Raw genomic sequence first — 27,912 nt, forward strand, 5'->3', positions numbered from 1 at the left:
TTTTTTCAGCAAATTTTGACTGAATATAAAACATTTCTTTTATTCATAATGACCAAAAAAAATTGAATTAGACTCAGGTTAGCTTAAATTATATGTTTTTGGAGCTTTAAAAAAAACAAACACACAATTAAAAATCCAAATATCATTTGGTTCAGCCTGATAAAGCACCCAAGTCTCGGATGCTCAACGTGAGTTCAAAGTGCACCCGGTATACAAACCAGCAACATGGCTTGCGTGAGACTCGGTTGGGCGGCCCGAAATGCATGCAAAACAGGAATTTTCAGCAGAAGATGTAAGTTTTTCGGGAAAATAGAATGATTGAGTAGTATGTTTGCTTGTTCTATTATGTTTATTTGCTATATCTGTTTGATGAGATTGTCCTTTAAATTCCAGGAGGACAAATGATCATGTGTGTTTGCAGACGACAAAGTCAGACGACTGAGAACAAGTTACAGGGGAAAAGTCATTTCTGCGTGTCCAAGTTTCATGATTGATCCACCAGGTTGATGCACGAAGATGCAAGCGTGAATTTCAGTCAATCATTTAAAGCGCAAAATTGCAAAAGGGTAAAACTGAAATATTATAACAGGCTTTCAAGTTTTCGATAGAACTCCGGAGGACTTTGCGACCGTGTACAAGTTACGTTGTGGGTACACATGACCGGTACAGTCACAAGGTAGTGCAAAAGCACCGCGTTGCAATTGGCTTATCAACGGTCAAAACGAAAACGGAAATCATTAATCACTTGACAATACTCAGACAATGAAAAGGACAAATAGTACAGGGAATCATAGTACTTTTATGTTGAGACACACACACACACACACACACACACACACACACACAAAACAAAGCAAAACCGTAACACAGTAACAACTCGCACGCACAGTCCTGAATCCCGGATCTGGTTAATTAATTGTATTTGCAAAAAGCAGTTTCTGCCATTAGCTACCTTCTTGAAGTGTCTTTTTCCCCATAATGTTTGTGACAGTGAAAAAAAGTTTCTGACAGAAGAATGCCTCAAGATAGGCTAAAGTCAAGGCTTTACCCTTTCAGCCCAGTTTTAGGTCTTCTGCCAGTGCAGCATTCAAGCCTGGAATGTTTTGGCCTAACTGCATCAACAGGGAGGGTTGCTTTACGTCAGGCATAATTTCATAGTAACTGCTTAACCATGCAGTAGCTGCCAAACTTGAAATAATGAATATATTTTTGATACAAACTGGTAAGTTTCAAGAAAAGGGGTGCAACATTTCGTTTTTCACTTGAAAACACAAAGGGTCCAAATGTTTGCTCTTGTTTTACTAAGTCTAGTTTTTAATGCTCAGTTACAGACCAGCTATCAACTTACTGGTTAGATTATTTGAAAAATTTGCTGCCCCAAAGAACAATCATATTACAATAAGTGTACTAGATTTGATAGCTATTACTTGAATATTTCTAAAGTTAAAGTGAATTGTTTGATCTACCCTGCTGATCTACACTGACTCACCAGAGCCTCTGCAGAGAGGAGGAAAGAAAGAAAAAGGGCTGCATATACTAAAAAGATAGTGACTCTGTAAATACTTGACCAAGTATGACTTAATTTCACATGCTTATCAATAAATGATTTTGACACAAGTTGCTGAAGCCTCAAGACAAAAGGATGCAACATTTTACTTGTTACTGAAAGTAAAATACATTGATAGTAAAATGTCAGCTCCTGTTAAAGTGAAAGCTTGTTGGCTGTCTTCCTGATTTAGATGTCTGCGACTTTGTCCAGACTGGTGGTAAATTTCTTCCCTATCACTTTCCTTGGAATTATTGGATGAATTATAAGTCAAACTGTCATTATCTGGGTTAAATTTGCTGTGGGAGTCCATCATAATTCCATCAAGCACTTCCTGTGCAGTAAGCCTTTGACATTTTGCCGTATCATTGTGGAAAACCGGATTAAAAGTAAGCCTTTGACAGTTTGCCGTATCATAGCGGAAAACCAGATTAAAAATACACTAATAATTTGAATTTTGCAATGAAACTTTGTGTGCCTGTGAGGAAATAAGTTAAATTCCTCTTTCAATATTTTAGACATTTGTTTTGCAAACATGTTTGACATGATTCAGTTGAGAGAGCTATGTCCTCATCTGTTGGAAAGAGTGTGATTGTGTGTATGCGTGTGTATTTCTTTTGGTGTTAAAGCTACCAACAGCCTGTGTATTTTTTAGTAAAAAGGAACACAATTTGCCGAGTCTGCCCTGCTCAATAGCAGAATATTTTAGTGTACTCAGATTTCTTCCTTAGTTAAAGAAAAAAAAATTTAAGCATGAGTGAAATCAGTAATATTCCAATAATTTTTTGTCCATGGAAAGCTGTAATGTAAACATTTGGCATCAAGATTGTCATTGTCATTCTAATAGTCTAATGGTGCTGTTGGACAACATATTTATATTGATTGTGTGACAAAATGTAAAAATACAGTCTATGCTCACACAGATATGTCATGTGCATTAATAGACTGACACACCTGTGCATAACAAGTGTTCACACACATCTGTGCATGCAACCCCCCTCCAATACCACACACATAGAGTGACTCAGCAAAGGGAGGGGGAGAAAAAGACCATTTCAGGAAATAGTTCTGAAATGCCATTGTGCAAAAGTTCCAAACTGTCTGGGAAGAAAGGGATAGGAAAATAATGATAATGATAAAGTTGTGCAAGTTGCTGAGCAGCTATCTTCTCTAAGATAAATTTGGTGTGTTGCATTTTTAGTTTTTCACCCTTCAAAGTTCAATTGCTGAATAAGTGCAAATGTTGCAATATATAGTGATAGACAATATCTGATAGTTAGACAATGCAAGGCTGTAGAAAACCTGTCACAGTGAGCTGTGGCTTGCTTAGTTGCAAAGAAAGCTGTCATAGAATTATTAAAAGAAATATTCTAACTTGTGAAACTGAAAGTCACTGGTCCATTTTGTCAGTGAAATGACCATTGCTCTCGTCCCCAGAAAATTTCTCAGGGAAGGAAATATGTCAACATTATATACTGGTGCTGTGTTGTCTAATTAAACAAAACATTGATGTTCTTGTTTGGATCAGCAATAGACTTTATAGGCAGTTTCTTTGTCAGCATTATGAATGAGTGTATTTTACTTTAAGCAGCTATGCCTCATTGCAGAGTGAAGACCAGAGATTAACCAGGAAGTTGTAATGGTTTAAATATATTTAACTGTTTACAACAAATAAGATGCTATTGCCACTGCTAGTTTTCAAGTCTGGTCATCATTACAAAATACATGCTGATAAAGCAAAAGCTTTTCAATGTAATTGGCTAGTTTATTGTTTGTGTGATATGGTGTGTGTGTTCACAATCTCTGAAATTTTCTGTATGATAGCTGGTTTATTGTATGTGTACATTTTTATATCAGTTGAGTTGTACTTTAAGTGTGTCTGTGTGTATACCCACACACTTATGTCTGTATTGTTCTTTCCAGTGCCATGTTACAGCCGTCAGCTTTCGACAACAGCTGCTTTGGCAGGTAAGCTTTTTTATTCTGGAGGAAGGAGAGTGGATGAATGGGGAGGGGTGAGGGAGTGGTAGTGAGGGTAGGGTGTGTGACAGGGATATAAAACTGCTTTACAGTTTTGATCGATTTTATGGCGCTGAAATTAGGTGTATTATGGATATTTTCTTCTTTTTTTTCAGACACTTCCACACACACACACACACACACACACACACACACACTCTCTCTCTCTCTCTCCCTCTCTCTCTCTCTCTCTCAGTCTCTGATCTCTGTCTGTTTCTATTGGTCTCTCACATATGCACACACAATTGAATTCATATGACAGCATGTTTCTAGATTTACTGTAATTAATTGGATTGTGTTTAGCTTAGCTTTATTTTGTTTGAAATTAGTCTCTGCAACTTCTTGGTGTTGAGATGTGCTAATTCTCATTCACACTAAACACACACACACACACACACACACACAGACACACACACACACACACACACACACACACACACACACGCAAGCACATGCACACATGCCAGTATTTTAGAGTAAACACATATCTGAATTTATACACATATTCACAGTTGTCAAGTTTAGCACTTTTGTGATAAATGAGTCTCTGACCAAAATGTTCTATTTGTCATTCACATTTATATAGAGAGAGATACCCACACATGCATGCATGCACACATGCATGCGTGCGCACACACACACACACACACACACACACACACACACACCCTCTCTCTCTCTCTCTCTTACTCACTCACTCACTCACTCACTCACTCACTCACACTCACACTCACACACACAGAGTAACTGATATCTTGATATTGACTTTGAGAGCTGTTTATCAATTGCTTAACATCAGTATTATTTTGATTCATCTTTATGATAAATTTACAAATGGGTTTGTCTCAGGGAAATACTTAAAACTGGACTCAAACTATGGAGATGTTGCTGTCATTCGATTGGATGATCCCGATGCAAAGGTACTTATGTTCCTGTTATGATTTTTAGCATGATCAGAATTGTTGCTCTTCAGAAGCTGATTTTTTTTTTTTTAATGGTACAACTTATGGTAAAGTCTCAACTCTTAGTTGCAATTGGTTGATTATTTTCAAATGAATGGTTATGGGCTTTGAGGCTACCGAAAGTAACAAACAAATTGAAAGCTTCAAACAGTTCAATATGCATAGACTGTAGTTTTTATATAACATGTTTACGATGATTGTCTGCCTGACTGTTGTCATTAATACTGTGTTTTCGAAATTTTCTGATAATTTTCCAGTTTTGAACATCATTTTTGTGTCTAATTAGGCAGAAATATTGAATTTCAACCTTTTTTCAGCAAAAACAAAGGATTGTGGGTGTTGTTTTTACAGGAAAATGTCAGGGTGGAGTGGAAAATATTCTCTGTGTGCTGATAGACAGGTGTACCAGAGGTATATTTTTGTCTGTGGGCTGTCCTATGATCAGATCAAGTGATAAGAATGCATCCATCAGTAAGAAATGTGTACTGTAATCAGTATTGCAGTCCCCACACTCATGGACATCCATGACTTGACTTAATTCCTGTCTGAAGCTGTTTAACACCTTCACACCCCTACACACAAATGTTAGGGAATGAAACTGTTGTATGTAGTTAACACTGCTGGAAAGATAACAGCATGCAGACAAGAATGATGGAGTGACTGATGGATATCATATGAAATCACATGAAATCTGCAGGACAAAAAGTTGTAACTGAAATTTCTGTACGAAGTCCATGAGATTTCATTCCATCTAAATCACCACTGAATTGGTTTTGTCTGGTTTTGAAATAGATGTTAAATAAATGACTGTATGTATTTATTTCATTTCAGCTGAACATCCAAACAAATAACCACAGTTATGGCAAGGAGCTGTTGAGGCAGATAATAAGATAATATTGTAACTACTAACTAGTGCTTAGTTTGATAATATGTTTTTATGATCAGTATAATGGCGCTAATGAGTGGTCACTTACAACTCAAATACAAGTCATCAATATCATCACACTTTAAACTGACCTGTCATCTGAACCAGTCATATCACCAGAATATTGAGTTAAAAATTGTCTGAGTCTTTCATGAATAATTTAATTTCAGTATAGTCATACGTCCATTATCACATTAGGATGATGGCAGAACACTAATTTGTGTGTCAATATATGATTGCATAGGCTAACAATGTTACCATTTTTATGGAAAACGATAAAAACAGGTTGTGTCAGCAAATGACCACTATCTTACAGGAAAATAAAAGATATTCATAATGAACAGTAACTTAGCAGTGGATCATGTCAACATCAGATAAAACCCAGCAGACCACCATATCATGAGTGAACAGTAAATGCAGTATCAGAGTATGTGACAGGCCCAGCAGTAGCAAGCTGTCATCCAACAAACATTTTCACATAGATAGTGACCAACCATCCACACCAATGGTTTGATGTGTAAGTAGCTCAACTCGTCATGCAGAACATAAGTGTTCAGTTTGCAGCAAATATTGCATTAACGGAAAGCAGCCATTTCTCAGGTAGTCACATCAGATATACAATGACACCTAGACAAACGACCACATGGACAATTTAGCAAGCCAACACTAGTGGACTGATGAATGATAAAGTGACAACATACACATTTTTAGTAAGCTGTTCCACATGGATTGATGAATGGTAAATGGACTGATTAAAGATTCCAGTCACTGTTCAGTAATTTCATGTTTAAATTGGACAACAGGTGTTGCCCACAGCACACGATCGGGTATCTGATGAAATCACAATGTTGAAATTATTCTCTTCATTGATTCCTTTGTTGTTTGTCACTAATATTGTCGTCTTTTTTTCTTCCTTTTTTTCCCCCTCATTTCATGACAAACGTCAGTTTGCTGATGACCGTTAAAAGTGTTATGGTTGAAGCATGCTGGGTATTTTTATGTTTCTATAACCCACCAAACATGGACATGAGTTACAGGATACATGGATAATTATTGATCATGTGCGTATGTGTTTATACAAAGTGTGCTCAGGCACTAACAGGTATCTGCAAATTCTGTTGACCTGGGAGATCAGGAAAAAAACCCATCTCTTTCATCCACCCTGGCAGAAACCAGGGATCCAAGACAGACACTGGCAAAAATACAGCACTACAACCATTCGGCTACTGCAGCTGTTTGATATGGCTTTAATTGCTTATGGAAATCATTTAATTCATCTCTTCTTTCAGTTTGTGACAAAAAACATGTGAAGTGTGAGGGGGAATACATGAGCTTGTAGAAGAGGGTAAGTTTTCCCACTGGATTTGGAAAACAACAGTGGCAGCATTGTTTTTTTAGCTCTACTTTGAGGTCTCAGTCTTATCATTTGACCTAGAATCACAACCAGTTTTGAGAAGGACCAACCTTTGTTAAAAAAAAAGAAAAGAAAAAAAGACAGACAGACACAAACAGACAGACAGATCGATCTAGACAGATTATGCAATAATATGCCTGAGTTCAAACCTACAATCCCATCTGGCGGCATCAGTTTTATATTTGAATTCAAGAAGACAGACTTTGATGAATTGAAACATTTGACTTGAAATGGCAGTGTCTGTGATCGAGGCTATGATGTTGTAGTGAATATTCATTTTCATTTATTTGCTCTGGATTAAGACCGTAAACTTTGAGTTAAATCTGCAGTAATTATTATTATTATTATTATCATGTGTTTAACATACAGAACTTGGACTTTCTTCTCTAACTCAAGAGCTTATCGTTGCCTTTGTTTATATATACATATTTGCATTGCATTTCTGGACTTTCTTGTGTGTCAGTGTCATACTTACGGTATGGGTAGGTTGATGTTAAGTAGGATGATAATAATGTTGAACAACAAGAAAGAAAAAACTCAGCTGGCTTATTAGTTACTTGCCTGTCTTTATGCCAAATTGGAATGAACATTGTCCTGTTGCAAGGTGAACACCCTATCCAAGGCAATGCAAGCAGAGTTCTTGGATGTGTTGAGAGAAGCCCAGACAAATCCTGCCTACAAGGCCATTGTTCTCACTTCAGCCAAACCAGGAAGTTTCATAGCTGGTGCAGACATCAAGTGAGTGAAATCTTGTTTTTTGTTTACATACATGTTTGTGTGTGTACATGACCATTTAGTGTGTGTGTGTGTGTGTGTGTTTCATTGAATGTCTGTAGGTGGAGTGTCTGGGCTTGCATTTCTAGCAATTATCAATATAGCTGCTGCAAACTTCAACTCCACATATTTCAGTAACAGCCTTTAAGATATCCATATAGAGGTGCATATTTCCTGCTCAACAGTCTTTTTCTATATAAGTTGTGAATAGATTAAAATTGTCATCCAACCAAAGAGTAGTTTCTAGGTTTTCAGCTTCACTGCATGGCATAAAGTACTTGGCATAGAGGATGAATGGGAAGTGAGTGTGCTACTTATTTTATCAGATACTGTGACATACCCCATATCCCTGTCTATGATACACAGAATGATTGAGGCTTGCACAACCAAAGAGGAGGTAGTGGAGCTGTCCCAGAATGGTCAAGATGCATTCAACAAATTGGAGCAAAGCCCTAAACCAGTGGTGGCTGCCATCGCAGGATCTTGTCTGGGTGGCGGATTTGAGGTGAGGATTATTGGAGAACTAGAAGACCTGATTCTTGTATTATAAGTCATTGTTAAAGTGTCATTTGAAGAAAACCTCGTTTGGAGAAAAGTCTAACATCACTTAGGAAAATATTCTTCACTTGTTCACTAGTTTTAATCGGTACAATGCCAGAGAATTTTGTAAGAAAAAAGTGCTCCCACTTGCCAGGAAATTTAAGGATTCAAAGACAATATCATTTTTAAAGATTCTAGTACAAAAACTATAGGTCATACAGAAGCAAAATAAATGTTTTTGTGAAGGAAAATGAATACAGATTCTGAATCTGGGCTTTTTTCCCCAATTATTTTGATTGTAGATAACTATTCAGGCATTTCATAATGATGATTTTTTTTGTTTTGTTTCAAAAGTCTGTTTACACCTTCACAAATGACACCTAGAATTTAACACTTGCCTTGCTCTGTGGTTGCAGCTGGCCCTGGCCTGTCACTACCGCATTGCAGTGGCGGACAAGAAGACGGGGTTTGGGCTGCCCGAGGTGATGCTGGGTCTGCTGCCTGGTGCTGGGGGCACACAGCGACTGCCCAAGATGGTTCCGCTGCCCACCGCCTTGGACATGATGCTGACTGGCAAGACCATCAAGGCTGACAAGGCCAAGAAGATGGGGCTGGTGGATCAGCTGGTTCAGCCTCTGGGTATGTCCGCTGTGTCCATTGTTCACTGATTAAGAGTGTGTGTGTGTGTGGACGTGTTCTGCCTCTGGGTATGCCTGTTGTTAGGGGAGGGGAGGGTGGGGGGGATCCTGACTGACGAAGGTTGCATGAACGTTGTCCGACCGATCGACAAGACAGACCCACAGCGTTTGGCAAAATGCCCCATATTTGGATGAGCGAACCAGTTGTGAATAAGTGTTCCGTTGCTTCTCTGCTATCATTCAGCTTATCCGTATTTGGTCACTATTTCAGAACTTTCGCTTGCGGGCTTCATGACTTGCAAAGATAGCTGATTTCGTCGATCTTCAGTCATCGACAAAATGAGAAAACTCACAAAGGATAATAAGATTTTTGCAGCAGAGATCAATAAAGGAGTGAAAACTAAGTGGAACTAGGCCTAGCAAGATGAGACCGTGAAAACTGAAGTGAAGAACAAAAAAGTAACTTTTCAGGTAGGCAACGCCAATCACAAAATCGACGCTGCGGGCAAGGCCAATGTGTCAGATTGTATGGGTGCAACTCTTCCATCTAGGCATGGAAATCTGTTTACAGATTTACATCAAAAGCGTCCCGTTTTCTGGGTAAAAAAAAAGAAAAGCCGATGGGCCGTTTTATATCACTTGCCAATGATCTGTCAAAAATGAAAACAGAATGCTCTTTCAAAAGCGTCGTTTGTTGACCCCTTGAGTCTCTCAGAGACTAGTCAGAGCACCAAAATTGAAGTCAGAAAGTTTCCCAATGGTCGATCGAAGTTGTGAGAATGCCGATAACAAAAGGCGATTCTTACATGGCGTGCATTGATACCACTGTGAAAAGCATGCACGTGTGCACATGCACACACATGTGGGCGATCACACACACATGTACAGACATGTGAATACGCGTGCGTGCACACACACACAAACATGCGCGCACGCACATATACACGTAAATGTAAACGCTGGTGTGCACAGTTTCCATCCCTGTCAAGCCCCTAAGGCTGTGGGTACATCTGTTTGACCCTCTGTTCATTCAGCAAAAGTTCTCCCTCTCTCTCTCTCTCTCTCTCTCTCTCTCTCTCTCACACACACACACACACATACACACACACAGTTTGATTGAAAACACACACACACACAGAATTGAATTTGTATTTAAAGCAATGCACACACATGCACACATACAAACTTGCACTTTTTCCTCTCACCTTCCCCCCTCTCTCTCTGTCTGTCTGTCTGTCCCTCTCTCCCTCTTTGTGTCTTTCTCTCTCTCTCTCTTTCTCGCATATACACACAAAGTTGTATTGAGAACACACACACACACACATACACACACACAGATCTATTGTATTTGAAAGCAATGCATACAAAGTGAAGTGGAGTGATGGCCTAGAGGTAACGTGTCCGCCTAGGAAGCGAGAGAATCTGAGCGCGCTGGTTCGAATCACGGTTCAGCCGCCGATATTTTCTCCCCATCCACTAGACCTTGAGTGGTGGTCTGGACGCTAGCCATTCGGATGAGACGATAAACCTAGGTTCCGTGTTCAGCATGCACTTTGCGCACGTAAAAGAACCCACGGCAACAAAAGGGTTGTTCCTGGCAAAATTCTGGAGAAAGATCCACATCGATAGGAAAAACAAATAAAACTGCATGCAGGAAAAAATACAAAAAAAAAATGGGTGGCGCTGTAGTGTAGTGACGCGCTCTCCCTGGGGAGAGCAGCCCGAATTTCACACAGAGAAATCTGTTGTGATAAAAAGAAATACAAATACATGTACAAATACAACTTGCAGTCTTTCCTCCCACCTTCTCCCCTCTTTTTCTCTTTGTCTGCCTCCCTCTCTCTCTTGTTTACACACAGTTGAATTGAAACCACACATACACGCATGTGCGCACGCACTCACGCTCGCTTTCTCTCTCTCTCTCTGTCTTTCTGCCTCACACATAGGTTTAGTTGAACACACACACACACACACACACACACACACACACACACACAGAGTCCAGGCTTGGGAACTCTCAGGGGATCCACTGTTTTCAGGGGAAGAGCAATTGATTTCAGAGGGGGGAAAAAGTCACTCTCCAACCGCCCCCTCTCCCCTACTCCTGCAGACTTCATTTTCATGATTGGCTGAGGTTCCCTCCCCTCTCTCTTGAGTCTCTCCCATCAGTGATGACGGAAGGGTGTTGGCTGAGGTTCCCTCCCCTCTCTCTTGAGTCTCTCCCATCAGTGATGAGGGAAGGGTGTGTGTGGGGGTGTGTGATAAAACCACTGTCAATGACTATGACAACTTTGGCATTGAGCCAAGATACTGACCACTAGCTCTAGCTGAGAATGACTGCTGAAAGTGATATAACCAGTCACATACCCCTTCTCCCTCCAATCATTCCCCTTCCCCCATTCTTTCCTCGACCAACACCATGCCTGTCAGTGGAATACTATACTAGAGACCACAGCTGAAGAGACCAGATGGTCAGTAAAAATGGTACAGTGCTAAGAACATTTTCCTTGAAAACACCACACACACACACACACACAAAGAGAGGGCACCCAAACCTTTTAAAAATCACTAATTTCATTTTCAGCCATGGGGCTATGCTACCCTGGACTTTGGCCATTTTCAGAGGAAACTCTCCTGGACAATTCCCTAGCCTCACACACACACATACACACACTCACTCACTCACGCACACAAAGAGTTTAACACACACAATTGTATTTGAAGCAGTGCACATACAATGATACAAATGATACATGCACACATATGAACTCTTTCCTGCCATGTCCCCCCCCCGTTCTCAATCTCTTTGTCTCTTTCTCTCACTTTCTCACATACTCACATACACACAGAGTTGCATTTAAAACACACACACACACACACACATGAGACGAGATTTTGAAAATCATGTCCCCAAGGCTGACTTTTACAGGTTTGAAAGCAGAAACACTTTAGTGTAGGAAGATTGGATTAATGTTTGCTTCTATGGGTTGGAATACCCCAGAGGCATTGGTGGCCCTCAAGTGCAGATTTTATGGTTTGAAATTGAGAAGATCCTTCAGCTCCCAGGCCCCCACCTTTCAGACACAATTTCCAAATCTCATGCCTGGTGTCTGTTTTTCACTGATGGAGAGAGCATGTGGTTGGACGTGTTGTGCCTCTGGGTATGTCTGCTGTGTCTGGTGTTCACTGATGAAGAGATGTGTGTGTGGACGTGTTGTGCCTCTGGGTTTGTCTGCTGTATCTGGTGTTCACTGATGAAGAGATGTGTGTGTGGACGTGTTGTGCCTCTGGGTTTGTCTGCTGTGTCTGGTGTTCACTGATGAAGAGATGTGTGTGGACGTGTTGTGCCTCTGAGTTTGTCTGCTGTGTCTGGTGTTCACTGATGAAGAGATGTGTGTGTGGACGTGTTGTGCCTCTGGGTTTGTCTGCTGTGTCTGGTGTTCACTGATGAAGAGATGTGTGTGGACGTGTTGTGCCTCTGAGTTTGTCTGCTGTGTCTGGTGTTCACTGATGAAGAGATGTGTGTGGACGTGTTGTGCCGCTGGGTTTGTCTACTGTGTCTGTTGTTCACTCATGAAGAGTGTGTGTGTGTGGACATGTTCTGCCTATGGGTATGTCCACTGTGTCAGTTGTGTTTTATTTCTGAGGATGGTTTTGTCTTTTTATACCATTTTCTGTATTTCTAACTTGATGATGATTTTACATGGACTGAGACGTGGATAATTGGTCTCTCTAATGTTGTATCACAACTGACCTTTTAACATTATTTTGTATTCTCTTCTTCAGAATTGGCTCATTTGCAGTCAGCTGGGTTATAACCTGCATTATTTGATTTTAAAAGAGTTAGTTTGTGGACATGTTCCTGTTGGTAGCAATAGACCCCCCCCCTGACTATTTTTCCTTGTATCTTTCTTCGATTCAGCTTCAATTTCTCAAGGACACGTCACTGCATTCAGACAAATCCACATACGCTACACCACATCTGCTAGGCAGATGCTTGACCAGCAGCATAACCCAACGCGCTTTGTCATGCCTTGAGTGCATGCTTATATATTTGTGTACCTATTAGAGTGGATTTCTTCTTCATAATTTTGCCAGAGGACAACCCTCTCGTTGCCATGGGTTCTTTTTCTGTGCGTCAAGTACCATGCTGCACACAGGTCCTCGGTTTATTGTCTCATCTGAATGACTAGACGCTCAGTTTGATTTTCCAGTCAAATGTGAAAGAAACGGCGAGAGCAAGATTCAAGCCCACACCCTCATGGTCTCTCTATATTGGCAACTGAACGTCTTAACCATTTTGCCACCTTCCTCCTTACTTCGATTGAGCTGATCAAGTAGTGTGTACTTCAGCCAGTTGAATGCTTTTCAGAATGTTAAAAGAATAAAACTAAAATGTATCTGCACAGGGCCAGGTTTGGCAAGTTCAGAACAGAATACCATGAAGTATCTGGAGGAAGTAGCTGTGGACACTGCCAGGTTGGTTAACTGACATTGATTTTATAGTATTTAGTTGTTGTATGCATGGCTTGGTAAATCTCACAATGTTTCTGTGACTGACCATATAGTTTGCATAGTGGATATTCAGTTGATACACTGCTTTGTAAATTGTACGTTTCTATGAATGACCTTGTAATATGTGATGCAGCACGCAAAAACGCGGCTAAAACATGCACAAAAACATGTCATTAGGGTCAAAATTGTGGAAACAAGATTTTTATAAAGATCAAAATCTTTGGAGTCTTACCTTTGTTAATAAGTATTTAAGCATAAAACCGACCTGAAACTGTAGTATTCTTAATGTTTTCAAGTGCATGCCTGTCAAAACCTTTTAATAAATATTGCACTCTTTTGCTGTATTTCAATTGCAAGCTGAAAGGGACAAAGACTGGGAAATTCCAGTCTGTGAAGTAATATGGAAATAAGCATTGAACAAGCATTGGTAGTCTCGCCCAGAACCTTCTGAATCATGTTACAGTATGAATATAGTATGTTTATCACTCGCTGTTTACTCACTACCCTCACTGAATTGTGTGTTTAGCCTGGTCACATTGATTCTTCAAATTTAGCTATTGTTGCAATTAAATGCTAGGTTGATCATTGTATTGAAAGATCTTTCTTTCTGCAATATTGTTTTGATAGTGTTGTATTCTGCAGTTTGTGTGTGACTCACAATAATTCAGAAGAAGACATGTGTGCCGCCGCTGATCTGAAAATAGATCAGTGCAAGTGAATGTATTAGCCACGTGTCAACCCCGAAAAGCAGTTCTATTTTTAAACAGCAGCATGCTGTTCAGCACTGTTTTTCAGTCTCCTGTACTTGAGAGAGAGCAACATTCTTAGATGTGCTGTTGCCAACCACAGCTGTTGCGATTCTATTGACAATGTGTCTGACAACAAATTTGGGAAACATATATACCACCACAGTGACTTCATCTGTCCTGATAATGAAAGGCCAGTTTCTCATCTGTTCTGTGTTTTTGATTCAACAAACTCTTTTTCCAAACTTTACACTTTGATCTGAGAATGAAAGTTGAAACATTTCGTTTTTATCTAATCTGGATATTCTTATCACAGATGCGTTTTGAATTAAAAGCGCCAGCAACACAAGATTTTCTCCTGTTTTCAGAAGTGTACAAATTTGCCTGGTGTGTGTAGGTGTAAGTGTATACACACCATACCGTTCACACTTAATCTAAGTTTGAAAGGGAAAATGTGCGCAAACACACACACACCATTGCTCACATGCACAAACATAGAGACACACATACACACATACACAATTTACCATCGCTTACATACACAAACACACACACAGATGCTCATACACACATGTATACGTAGGGGATGCAGACAAGCATACACATACATGTGGGTGCACATGTACACAGACATACACACTTGCGTGTGCACACACAGACCGACAGACACGATATCTCTCTCACTCACTCACTTCCTCACACAGAGCGCAATCTCCATCTTTGTCAAGCTCACGGGGCTGTTGGTACTGCTACACACATTGGTCACTTAAGTCGCAATGTTCAGGCTTTTCTGAAATCACGTCAGCAGATGATGACACATTATACTTCATGACTGCAGTTAGTAAATTCTCTTTTGATCTGGGATTTAAAGCTGAAGTTCAAGAGGTTCATCAGCATTATGGACATGAATTTTTTGTTTTTTAAACACAAATGCAGCCTTTCTCTCATTTGGACAGTCACTGTCACCTGTCGTTGACTCGGCTCTCTCATGGTATGGCTTCACTCCTCCACTTGCCATTCTTGACTTATGCCAGATTTTAGGCTTATAGGAAACACTGTTCTTTCTTTTGTGTGTTTATGCACCACATAAAAAAGACTCCCCAGACTCCCTAGTGAGGTGTCTCCTTTCCATCACACCAGTAGCATTTGCAGCCCCCACCCCCTCACTCTCCTGCTGCTAGTATGCTTTTTTGATTCAGTGCCTTTCACATTACTGTTGGTGTTTTTTTCATGAGCAGATTTCTCCATGTTCTTTTTGGGCACACAAACTGTGAAAAAATTATAGAACAAAAACTTTAATAGATTAATTCTGCTTTGTATGTAAATCTGTGATTTTTAACTTTCATAAAGTACGTAAATGATAGATTCTGACTTTAGCTGAGTTTTCGGCGTGCTGCATCACATGTTGTTTGCACAGCGTATATTCTGTTGATACATGCTTAGTAAATTGTACAACTTTGAATGAATACCAAATGTGCTATGCTAATATCATTAATTACTTTTGTATGTATTATTATTGGGTTTTTTTTTTGTTTGTTTGTTGTTGTTTTTTTTAAGTCTGGTTTATTTTATGTATTTTGCAGAGGTCTTGCTGATGGTACATTGAAGAAAACTCAAAAAAAGAAGGGTTTACAAGACAGTAAGTACACACAAGGACATTTTTAATCCATTCTGGGTATTAAAGAATTGAATAAGTATTGGTTTTGTTACCAATTTGAACAAAATATTCTGTAAAGTTTATCACTACTTTAATAGATCAACTGGATTGGTGTCTTTCTCCCCCTTCTCATCTTTCTTTTTTTTTTTTCTTTTCATTATAGGTTGTGAATTAGACAGCTTTAAGACAAAAATGTTAGAGGTATGTATTGCTGACTGTGACACTACTTTGCTTATTGTTTATTTTATTTGACGCTCTTGAAGAGTTGTTGTACTGGAAGGGTTTGAAAAAAGTCCTTTATCTGTAACATTTTTAATGAGAGCTTTTGAAATTGGTATTTTCATTCTGTGACTGTTTTGTTGGTGGGGTGATCTTGTCCATAGTGATTAGTGTGCTTGGATGTTTGCTCCTTTATCATCAGACAAATGAATGGAGACTGGTATTGTCTGTGATCCTCATGGTGGAACTTGATCTGTGTGTTTGTAGAGGTGATGGACCTGGTGCTGTCAAATGACATGGGAAAAAACTTTGTGTTCAACAAGGCCAAAGGTCAAGTGATGAAGATGACAGGTGGTCTCTACCCAGCCCCCCTCAAGATTCTGGAGGTTGGTTCACTTCCTTGTTGGTGTTTGACCAGTTCTGGTGTTGGAGTGTCATAGTTATACTAGTGACAACCAAGTATAACCAGTGTTTTATGACATCTTGTGAGATTATTGTTAATTATATTATGCACGTTATATTTTGTTATTATTATTATTTTATTTGAATGTGTATTTGTCTGTGTTCCAGGTTGTGCGTACTGGGGTGGATAAGGGAAAGACCACTGGATACAAAGCGGAATCTGATGTATGTATATATATGTGTGTGTACATTTTAAATGTTTGTGTTAGGTAAAGAGGGTTGATGCTGATGTTTCATTGCATCCTCAGCAAAGAACATTGTCTGAATGTCAGTTATTATATGCTGAAATCTACACATACTGTGTCAACAGTGTTTGCTTTATTTATTACCAGAACATTTACTGTTGGGGTTTTCAGTGAATGAAGGAACAAATGTGTGCAGGCCATCCAATAAGGTGATCAGATTCATGGTCTGTAAGCCCAAAGCCTTGACAGATTCCACCCATCCTCAGGCTTTTCTGTTGTATCAAGAAGCTGACAAAAGCTAAAAACTGGGATGGATGCACTGAGAGTTACCGCACTTAATTTGGGATGGATGCACTGAGAGTAACTTCACTTAATTAATAGCCATCTTCAACTTGTAACAGACTTTTGGTATTAGTTTATTAGGGGGAAAAAAGAAAGAAATATGAGAACCAAGCAACTAACATTTCTTTGTTACTTATATCGGTTCTAAAGAGATGTTCACTTGTCATGTTCTGTCAGGGATTTGGTGATCTGGGAATGACCACTCAGTCCAAAGCCTTGATTGGATTGTACCATGGACAGACTGCCTGCAAGAAGAATTCATTTGGAAAGCCTAAGAGACCAGTGCAGTAAGTGAGGGGAATAAATTGTAGGTGGAAATTGCAAGTATGTTCCTATGAAATAGTGAATAAATTATTTGGCATATTGCCGTGAAAAGAGGGCGCTAGCCAGCGGGACAAAGGGGAGGTTACCTACTTCCGAGAGGTTATCGGCCGTAGTTTCATTTTCTCCGCATAGGCGGATAGTAGTTTGCACAGGACAGGAATGTCAGACCCCTGCTGGAGTCTGCACTAGTTGGGTCATGGTAAGTATGTTATTTAAACGTAATTTTAGATAGAAAATTTCCTTTTATTATCTTTTTCATGGCAAAGACTTAAATGCTTACTCACATAGCATGCATGGATATAAATTCTCTCTCTCTCTCTCTCTCTTGCTCTCTCATGCATCCATGCAGACATGGGTATTGGATACAGATGATTATATATGGACTGATGCAAATACGGATGGTCAAAACAATGACAACAAAAACATATTTATGTGCTCAGTCTCACAATCTTTGACAACGGGGGTTTTGTGACAGCTGTAATAAGTTCAGTGGGTAAAAGCAGGAATTGAATGCAGAGAGAAAGTGTCTTCTCTGATGGAGGATACAGATTTCTGTGAAGGTGCTGAATTTTCCTTGCATCAAAAATGAACACACGCATTTTCCTGAAGCTTTGTTCAATTTTATGACCAGTCATTCCTATGGAGTGCTGTACAGGCTGCATGAATCTAGAATGAATATGCCAGTTTCTCAAGGATTAGCTGACAGCACTGTGGCTGTGTTGCAGGACCCTTGGTGTGCTGGGGGCAGGCCTGATGGGAGCAGGTGTTGCCCAGGTGAGCATCGACAAAGGTATGCAGGTGCTGTTGAAAGACATGAGCATTGAGGGTTTGGCCCGGGGACAGGACCAGGTGCAGAAAGGACTGGATTCACAGGTCAAGCGCAAGAAGATCACCAGGTAAGGGGAAAGGGGGATCACTACGTAAAGGAAGAAGGGGGATCATTAGGTAAGGGAAGCTGGAGGATCACCAGGTAAGGGGATCTTGCCAGTCAGAAGTTTGCAGTCAGATTGTCTTTGCATCATATTTACCACAGACTGAAAAGACCCCTTTGTCTTGAATCATTAATGGGAATGTTAAGGAAGTAGGAAATTTTAAGAATGTGAATATGATGAAAACAAAATGACAGCAAAAGAAATGATGCAGGCCAAAACAAAAGAGGATTCTGAACCAAAATTTGATTAATGTGGATGGGTTTGAAATAAGGAGAATGTGAATTGGGTTTTGTTGTTTGCAAGCTTAATTACCAGTGAGTAGTTTCCCAAGCTTATGTTAACTTTCGTTACTGACTTGATCAATATGCAGACAGATTCCTAAGATCAGACATTTCATAGTCACTGTGTTCGTTCATTCATGTTTTGGAGAACAGGTGGTTAGACTGCATATTTTGTTTAAACTGAACACCTCTGCATATTCTATGATGTTAGACATAACTGTTTTAACTGAACAATCTAGTTGTGGCCACTATGGAGCTTTTTTGTTTCTTTGTTGTGTTACGTGAGACTGATGGTTTGTTTCGGGAGGTTTCTGTAGGAACATCAAGACTGTAATTTGTACAGCATATCTATGTTTACCCGGGAATGTGGTATTTAAATGTCAATCCTTTATATAGAATAGTGCTGACCAGCACACTGTGTGGTGTGGTGCAGCTTCCAGCGTGACGCCATCATTTCCAACCTGGACCCCACCATCAGCTACGAGCACTTTAAGAACTGTGACATGGTGATAGAGGCTGTGTTTGAGGACATCAACATCAAGCACAAGGTCATCAAGGAAGTGGAAGCAGTGAGTCACTTGGCATTTTCTGACTGCATCAACATCTAGATTGTTTTTGTGTGTACAAATGGTGTGAATAAACAGGCTGTTGCAGAGTTTTGGTTAAGTGCCGGACACCATGGGTCATTATCCTGGCATGGTGCTTTTTAAGGAAATTTTGTAGACATTTTGCAGCTGTGGAGATTTGGATTTCCACAAAGCAGAGGAAAGTGTTTTCCTAAAACAATGGTGTTCAGCTAACGCAAGAGACAGTCACACAGTAGATATCTTTCAGCTGTCATTTGTCAGCTTTGTTTTTGTTTCTAGTTTTTTTCTGATTCGAGCCTAATACAAAATGTGGCTACTAAGATGACTAACTAAAAACGTTCATGCACATTAAAGTGTCCTTGTGTGTATCTTGATCAGATCTTGAGATTACTTGAAAGGGTCACGCTCTTGCATAACATCAACAAAACAAACACAGAAGTTGCCCATGAACACTGAAGAAATCTGTCAGATTCAGAATCTCCAGATGCTTGTAGAATGGAAGAGACTGAAACTGTTTCAACATTCATTTGATCTTTCTCAACATATGGTGGCATATTCCATGATGCGGATGATGATTAGTACAGCAAAATGCACTTGACATATCAAACCCGTCCTTTGTCGAGGAGACTGGCGGGAAAGTAAAATGCTAACTGACTTTGTATTCCACTGCTTTCCACAGTTCGCAAGCGATACTGCCTTTGTGTAAACGCTTCTCATTTCATTTCCCAGCTCAGTCAAGTTTGAAATTTTTTATCACAGTGTGTGTCTGCTTTATGTCGACCTGCAGAGCAACAACAATAACGACTACTTTATTTCTGATTTTGAAACTTATTTTGATTGTTTTGCAGGGGAATAACAGAAATCGACAAAAGCCCTTTTCAGCATGACAATTACTATGAAAAATTAATAAGTCGAGTGACTGACTGGCTGTCACATCAATGTGTAATTTCAAATTTGTATGTGTCAATGACAGATGATTCACATGAAACCTAAACCTTGCTGTTGTGTCTTTGTAAAACTTATTTATATAGTTGTTGGGGTTTTTTGTTCTTGTTGTTTTTTCATCTTCAGGAGAAAGAGAGCTAATTTCAGGTGGAGAGAGTGCTCATTCATCTATATTAAAAAAATGTTTGTTACCAGGCAGATAATGAGTTCTTTCACTTTTTACCAAAAAACTAAACAAAACCTTTTCATCAGATGATGTTCAAAACCAGATTGACATTTTTAATAGATTTGAGAAAAAGGACAGACCACAATTGTGGCTAGCTCCTTCAGTATTGATCAGACAGACTGACTGTTACAATATGGATTGTGATCACCAGTAACTGAATTTAAAGGTGATTTTGAAGGTGAGAGGTGAGTGCATATGCATGCAAGTGAGTGCATTTGTGTGCTTGAGTATATGCATGTGTATGTAAAAGAGAGAGTATGGGTGGACTCTGTAGCTGTATAAATTGTGGAATTGTATTTCAGCAAATCCCAGAGCACTGCATCTTTGCCTCCAACACATCGGCCTTACCCATCACACAGATTGCTGAGGCCAGCAAGCGACCCGAAAAGGTGAGAATCTTCTCTCAAGACACACCTTGTTTTCTGTTTGTCATGTATAAGACAGCAAGTTATTTGGAAGAGAAAAAATTATTTCTCCTTAGAAACATAGCGTTTGTTTATCTTGTGCATTTTCTATGAAATTTCTTGGGTTTTGTTTCCGTTTTGTTCATTTTTTGGTAAAGAGAATGCCATTACAATAATAGATGTCATAATACTTTTGTAGAAGTTTGAGTCAGTTTCAGTCATGTTTCCCAATCTTCAGTATTTGAGGTTGACCATAGACAAAGAGGAATGTATGATATACAGCTGAGGGGTTATAAGGGAGGGGCATGGCTGAGACCAGTCATGTGCAGGAGGCTGCTAGCTCATATTTGACACAACTATAATAGCTAAGCAGGATTTCGGATAAAACCCTGTGATTTGCCTCATGAGAAGGGACATTTAGTTTGTGTGTGTGTGTGTATGCAGGTGGTAGGCATGCACTACTTCTCTCCTGTGGACAAAATGCAGCTGTTGGAGATCATCACCACCAAAAAGACCTCCAAGGACACCACAGGTCTGTAAGGGGCCACAGTGGGTGGGTGGTTTATCCCATTCAATCTTAAAAATTGCAGCCTCGGCAGCCTTCCTTGCCTGACAGGTTTTGGCTCATCGGAAGTGATACTTTACTTGAACTCTAATCTCAACACTGTTCAACCCATTTTCACCACCATCTTAAACAAATGAACTATTCTGATGATTGTGGTACAGATTTGTCGATATCTAGGTCATAATCATTAACGGAGTCCACAAATATTTCTTCCAAAACTTGCTGCACAGCTAGTCTCTCATATTTGGTCATATTGATGCAGAAGATATTTTGACATTGACTGGTTTTTGCCTCCAGATTGATACATATCGACACAGCCAGAAATACTGTAGAAGTTGGTTCCATTTGCTTGCAGTCTTTTTGTATGTAGAAACATGATAACTGAATTTTGATGCCTGCGCAGGTGCATAAAACATTTCAAAGGACCCCAAGCATTGCTGAATGAGTTAATGGCATGGCCATGTATGTAATATTTGATAATGGAAACAGGACACAATATGAACATATCAGCTGCAGCGGTTGACTGTAATGGTTAATATGAATCACCTTGCAAAACTTTGATTCAAGTCCCACTCCTTGTGTTGTGTCCACAGCCTCAGCAGTGGATGTGGGGCTTCGCCAGGGCAAAGTTGTCATCTGTGTTGGAGATGGACCTGGGTTCTACACCACTCGTATCCTGGCCCCCTTGTTGGCTGAGGCCATCCGGGTTCTCCAGGTAGGTTGATTCTTGCTGGGTGGATAATTCTTACTTGTCTTGTAACTGAGTGAAATCCAGCCCTTTTTGTGCTAAGTATGCCCAGCAGATTTCTCTTGCATGAGGAGAGAGGGAGAGTTTTGAAGTAGGCCACTAATCAGAAACTAATCTTTCCAGCTGAAAATAATTTGATTGTTCATGAAAGTTACATTGCAATTGAACATGAAAAGACTGACTTGTTTCTCAGAACTGTTTACATCCAAAGAGTAGTGTGTTTGAGAAGTGCTGCTATTGAAACATTGCCAGGAACAAGTCAATGAAAGGCTTTGTCTGATATGAAAAGACACATTACTTGAGGGAAGAAAACAGAAAGTATGATTTGTTTGTTGACTTTATTTTTAACCATACAGCTTTTTTTTTTAGCTTTTTTTTTTTTTTTTCAAGAGAAAAGATATTTCAGTGTAATAAGAAAAATAAAAGGTGGATTTTCAAGATGCTGTAGCTCAACATTCTAGTGACAATTGGTTACAGGAAGGAGTGTCACCCAAGCAGCTTGACAAACTGACCAAAGCGGGTGGCCTTCCTGTGGGAGTGACTACCCTTGCTGACGAAGTGGGCATCGACGTGGCAGCTCACGTGGCAGAGGATCTGGGTAAAGCTTTTGGAGAGAGGTTCAGAGGGGGTGACATCAACTTGCTCAAAGAGATGGTCAGAAACTCCTTCTTGGGTAAGAACTTGAATGTTTTGTTTTGTCACTGTTTTAATGTTTTAACTTCCTGAAGATTTCGTAATAGCTTATTTATCTCCTTATTCGCATGTTTAATCTATCTTTTGAAAAGAAATTGCAGAATGTTGGCTGTGAAAATCACACACATTAGAAACAGAATTGATTAGCAAACAGAAAATGACAACTCAAGAATTATCATGTGCACTCAGCTGTTACAAGTATTTTAGAAAGGTTGAAAAATGCAAAAACATGTATCCATACCTCCGACCACATCACATAACTGTACCCTGTCTCTTGTATTATCAATCTGCACAGGTCAAATACTGATGAAAATACATTGACATAGTTTTATGTTATCTCCGCAAAATCTATGTCTTTCAGTTACAGAAAAGCTGGTCTGAAAAAAAAAGCCTGTGTAAAAGTACTTACAAACACAGTTAAAGGAAGGGAATTTCAAGGAAACAAAATGAGGTTTACCAAATCCTTTATCTTTGTTCGACACTGAAAGCACTTATTACAGCTGCTGAATAAGAACTACCTTCACAATTTCAAAAATTATCAAAGTGCTCAACATTACCCTGTTATCATGTTTCAGTTCACAGCTCTGTAAAAAGCAAGGTTTAATTCTTTTCAATAGCTGTGTACCTGTTGGTAGTATTTACAGCCATTTTTAGACTCTGTGAAAGTATTCTGCTTAGAAGAAAATTATCAGCACTGTTTTTTTTTGTTTGTTTTTTTGTTGTTTTTTTGTTGTTGTTGTTTTGTTGTTGTTGTTTTTTCTGTTGGATGTTTTTCCATAACCATTTTTTTTTTTTTCAAGCAAGCATTTTATGGCTTTTTAATTTTTTGGCATGTTAGGAACTGACTGTGTGTGTACGTGTGCATGCACATTCCAATGAGTGTCATATATACTGATTTGAAACTGGTTGTCTTTGTAGGTAGAAAAGCAGGCAAGGGATTCTATGTCTATGAAAAGAACACCAAGAACAGATCAGAGAATGAGGAAGCCTTGAGGTTGTTGGAAACCTTCCGCCTGGAATCCAAGACAGAGTGAGTGATTTTGAGAACTGGTCTTTTAAGTACACCCATGATAGTGTTTTTGTATGTGCTGGGAAAAAAAGATTTACTGCAAGAACCTATCTGTAGTCCTGGACTAAGAACAGAAAGACTGCAGAGTCATACATACTTTTGTGAGTTTGCTTTCCTGAATTTTCATTTTGTTTGGATTTGTTTGTCATGTTCAGTTCACTGTGCATAGAGTTGTCTTTCTGTTGGGGTTGGCATCTCATGGTACATTTCCAGTCAGTGGAACTTCAAACTACATGGTTTTATTTTGAAGATAACAAATTGTGAAGTCTGACAACAATATCAAAAAATATATATACTTTGCAGAAAGATGTAGTTGTGTTGTTGAGAAAACAGATTCAGTTACTCAGATGTAGATGCTTTTCAGCAACTTCCTATCACCCTTTGCTTGTTCTCTCTTTTTTCCCCCTTTTTTGTTTTTTGTTTTCTTTGTGTGTGTTTGTGTGTGTGTTGTTGTCATCTTAAAGTTATTATTTTGAAACATGAAGCAAAGCATGATCACATGAAATAAGGGGAGAGAAGAGAGCTAGTATGCATGTGGACTAGACAGTTGACATTAACCCTACTGAACCCGATACTTTCAATCAGTGTAACTAGATTTGATGAAATAGATATAGGAATGAACATCAGCATCGCCATGAAACATTGTTATCTACATATATACCATGGTGTGTTTTCAGACTCACTGATGAGGAAGTGTGGTACCGTCTGTTTTCCCGTTTTGTCAATGAGGCCGTGTACTGTCTGCAGGACGGGATCCTCTCCAACCCAGTGAGTTTTCTCCCCTTAAAACTTGCACTTTCTTTGCACTTTTCTTTGCTAGTTATGGAATAGATTACCGTGCTCTTCTGAGACCGATGTTTTCACATTAAATCGAAAAAAATATACAGCAGAATTACAGCATTGTGCCAGCCAAAAGTATGAACATCGTGGGTGGTTTTGAATGTTTGCAGGTGGTCCTTTTATCCATTGTTACGTTTTGTGATTGTTGATACGAAAGGACTGCAGCTCCCACGTTCATAAAGTGTATAAAGTGGGCTTTTCCATGCATGACTTTCATCTTGTGAGAAAGGCACCCATACTCATCTTCGTAGGTGATATGAAAGGACTAAGAGTGGAATAAACTCTACAGGAAAGTAAAAATCCTCACCATTGAAGAGGGTATAAAGTGATGATCTGCATTCATTGAAATGGTGCAGGACATGATAAATCACATACTTGTTCAGTATCATATTTGATTGGACAGACTTATACATGAAAGTTTGAAATTGTACTGGTCAGACTGTTCACTTAAGTCTGTTACTGAATGAGCAGCATCAGAGTACCACCAGGATGTAAAAAAAGGAAAAAAAAGGGGATCAGGGGGTCAAGATTGAGGATGGGTGTCACAGAAGGGAATATGAATAGGAGGAGAAAGGAGGAAATGGTGTTTTGTCCATGTCTGTCTGAAGCCAGCAGTGGTCCTGACTATGTTTCAGACTGACGGTGACATTGGAGCAGTCTTTGGACTGGGATTCCCTCCATTCTATGGCGGTAAGTTGAACCTTGTTTACTTGTCTTTGTTCTCTGATGTTTTAGAGTACGTGTGCATGTTACGGACAGTTCATGAATGAGCCTGGTCTAATATTTACAGGGTCATGCTGATCCATAATGTGTCAGAATTGGTGTCTGTTATAAAGCTCAGACCGTGTAATATTTTGAAAAGCAGTACCATTGTTGTGTTATCACACTGAAACTACAAAACAACAAAATATCTTTAAGTGTTAAATTAATGCATTGTGTGTGTATATGTGTGAATTAACAGTTGATGAAGTAATGGGTTTTTTTAATGCTCTGAAATAGAGAGAAAAAAAATCAACGTCATCCTCAGAGTTACAAATTAGATTGAATTCTGCTTGTGATTGCTGCATTTTTTAGTATTAAAAAAAAAAAAAAAAAAAAATTACTTGGACTAATGATCAGTATAAAAGAAATAACCTAGTTACCTGTATTCCTGTACTTCTGACCACCTAGAAATTCCATGTCAGAGTGTGGCATCAACTGACAGCAGGTGGGAACCAATGGAGCAGATTCTGCAGGAGATCATTTCATTTTCTGTTATATATGATACACAGTGTTACTATTTGATTTTTTTTTTTTTTTTTTTGTCACCAGGCCCCTTCCGGTACCTGGACCTGCATGGAGCAGGGCCACTGGTGGCCCGCATGGAGCGGTACCAGGCTCTGTACGGCCCTGAGTTCCAGCCCTGCCAGCTGCTGTTGGACCATGCGAAGGACAGCAGCAAAAAGTTCCACTCCTAGTGCCTGAGCTGTCTGGGGACTTGAGGTGTGGGGGGTTCTGTGCATGGTCCCTCCTGCTACAGCAGTGTGGATGGGGTAGCTGACAGTGTGATAGGTGGGCCAGCTCTATATTTAATAAAATGAACAACTTTGTTTGTTAAGCGTGTTTTTTTTCTTTGTGCAGAGGGACTGCAGAGATACAGGGAAATATAAAATATAGTAATACTTAATGACAAAACAAAGGGGAAGTTGGGTGATGATAGCTGTGGTCACTATAGACTGTTTTTGAGTAATTTTGGAGATATTGTCTCTTGCTTTGTAGACTTAACATTTTTTTTTTGCTTTTAATTGCATTGAGCCAGATGATTTATTTTGCTCAAATGGCTGTGATTTTTTTTTAAACCCGGTATCTACCCTTTGTTCTCGCACAGTAGAAACAGTGGGAGTGATTACAAACAGCAGTTCTGGCTGCTATTGCTCTTTGTGTTGCAAAAGTTCTGTAAAATGTTGCTGCAGTTTTTATGAAGTATTCATTCCTCCACATCTTTTTTTGTAGGTAAAAGACTATCCCCCTTATTTTAAAGATGTATATCAGTTTTGGATTTATGCTCATTTGATTTCCTTAATTATTTCAGATGAGAATTTTTATGTGATTTAACTTGACTTAATTTCTGAAACAAGTTGTTTTTTTGTTTGTTTGGTGTTTTTTTTTGGGGGTGGGGGGGGTTCAGATGCAGAGCCTAATTTAATTTCCCCTTTTTTATGTACATCCAGATGGCACAGTACCATGACAATAAAAACAAGATTAATGAAAATGGTCTCTGTCAGGACATTTTTAAGATACGGGGACTAAAAACACTGGCATAGGTTCAGAAATCAAAACTTCTTCCAGTCTAAAGGTGAATAGAATGAAAATGAATGGTGAATAAACACCAGAATTATAAACGCCAAATCATACAGGTTGACTTTCTAGACAACACACTGTCTAGACTGTGATTTACTGAACACACATACAACATTCCTGCAGTGGTTGTAGTATGTTTGTTTTTTTTATCTATCTTTTGGTGTCACTTCCAATTCATGGTTTTCACAAACTAAAGGCTCAAAGATAGTGTTGAAGGCTGATGAAGAAACAAACATCATTCTGTATCATTCTTTCAGTTGTTTGTACTTGAATGTGAGTAAATCTGTTTGGGCTTTTTGTTTGGTTTTTTGATTGACAATTTCAGTATTCTTTATTCATATTCATGAAAATTGAGAACATACTAATTTACAAATCATGGGAACTATAGGCCTTAAACATCTTAATGGATACACTTAAAGCTCATACTTAATTGATTTCTCATTTCAGGGGTGATAATGTGAGTGAATGCCTGTGAGTGCATACTTCATATAAATGTGTGATAGGAGTAAATTAACATTATATTCATGTTGGAGGAAAAGTCACCAAGGCGTAGAACCAGCTAAAACTCTGGATTGCTAGCAAAATGGCTTGTGCATGTTTGTGAATGTGACTGAAAGGACTGTCTTTATTTCACCAGAAACGAGCTGGAATGATTGATGTTCTTGTACAACAAACATTGTATGTATTGGTGTCTTTCAGTGTTGGTGAGATAAACTTGAATGGATGTAATTCTTGGACAATTAAACACTGTATGTTGGAAATTATAATCAGTGTGTGTATTGTTCTGTTTTGAATGTTGATCATGTGTATTGGGAGCAGCCATCAATCCAACAACGTGCAGAGTGACAAAGAAACATGTTTACACAGTTTGATCCCAAGCAAAGAAGCAAGCATCTGAGCATGCACACACAGCAGGAAAACTGTGAAAACTGACAGGGAGGTAATTTCAAACTGTCACAGGGTACTAGCATTGATTTCTTCTCCACTTTCTCTTTTATTTTAGATATTCTAGTC

General features: G+C 39.2%; 1 protein-coding gene across 1 annotated transcript in view; it reads left to right on the top strand.

Annotated features, from left to right (window-relative positions):
• The window catches only part of LOC143280281 (uncharacterized), an 89,570-nt gene extending 61,905 nt beyond the window's left edge, over window positions 1-27,665 (top strand). The window contains exons 26-46 of the mRNA XM_076584911.1: window positions 194-292; window positions 3,470-3,514; window positions 4,415-4,485; window positions 7,471-7,604; window positions 8,007-8,145; window positions 8,597-8,819; window positions 13,228-13,297; window positions 15,663-15,718; window positions 16,223-16,341; window positions 16,526-16,582; window positions 17,122-17,231; window positions 17,994-18,164; window positions 18,915-19,050; window positions 20,542-20,628; window positions 21,088-21,175; window positions 21,802-21,923; window positions 22,434-22,629; window positions 23,568-23,679; window positions 24,396-24,486; window positions 25,194-25,248; window positions 25,870-27,665. Coding sequence (XP_076441026.1) covers window positions 194-292; window positions 3,470-3,514; window positions 4,415-4,485; window positions 7,471-7,604; window positions 8,007-8,145; window positions 8,597-8,819; window positions 13,228-13,297; window positions 15,663-15,718; window positions 16,223-16,341; window positions 16,526-16,582; window positions 17,122-17,231; window positions 17,994-18,164; window positions 18,915-19,050; window positions 20,542-20,628; window positions 21,088-21,175; window positions 21,802-21,923; window positions 22,434-22,629; window positions 23,568-23,679; window positions 24,396-24,486; window positions 25,194-25,248; window positions 25,870-26,015 — 2,327 coding nt within the window. The 3' untranslated portion in view covers window positions 26,016-27,665. The remainder of the gene's footprint in view (window positions 1-193; window positions 293-3,469; window positions 3,515-4,414; window positions 4,486-7,470; window positions 7,605-8,006; window positions 8,146-8,596; window positions 8,820-13,227; window positions 13,298-15,662; window positions 15,719-16,222; window positions 16,342-16,525; window positions 16,583-17,121; window positions 17,232-17,993; window positions 18,165-18,914; window positions 19,051-20,541; window positions 20,629-21,087; window positions 21,176-21,801; window positions 21,924-22,433; window positions 22,630-23,567; window positions 23,680-24,395; window positions 24,487-25,193; window positions 25,249-25,869) is intronic.
• The last annotated feature ends 247 nt before the right edge of the window (window positions 27,666-27,912 follow it).

This window comes from Babylonia areolata, chromosome 3 (assembly GCF_041734735.1).
Source record: "Babylonia areolata isolate BAREFJ2019XMU chromosome 3, ASM4173473v1, whole genome shotgun sequence".
NCBI classification, from domain to species: Eukaryota; Metazoa; Mollusca; class Gastropoda; order Neogastropoda; family Buccinidae; genus Babylonia; species Babylonia areolata.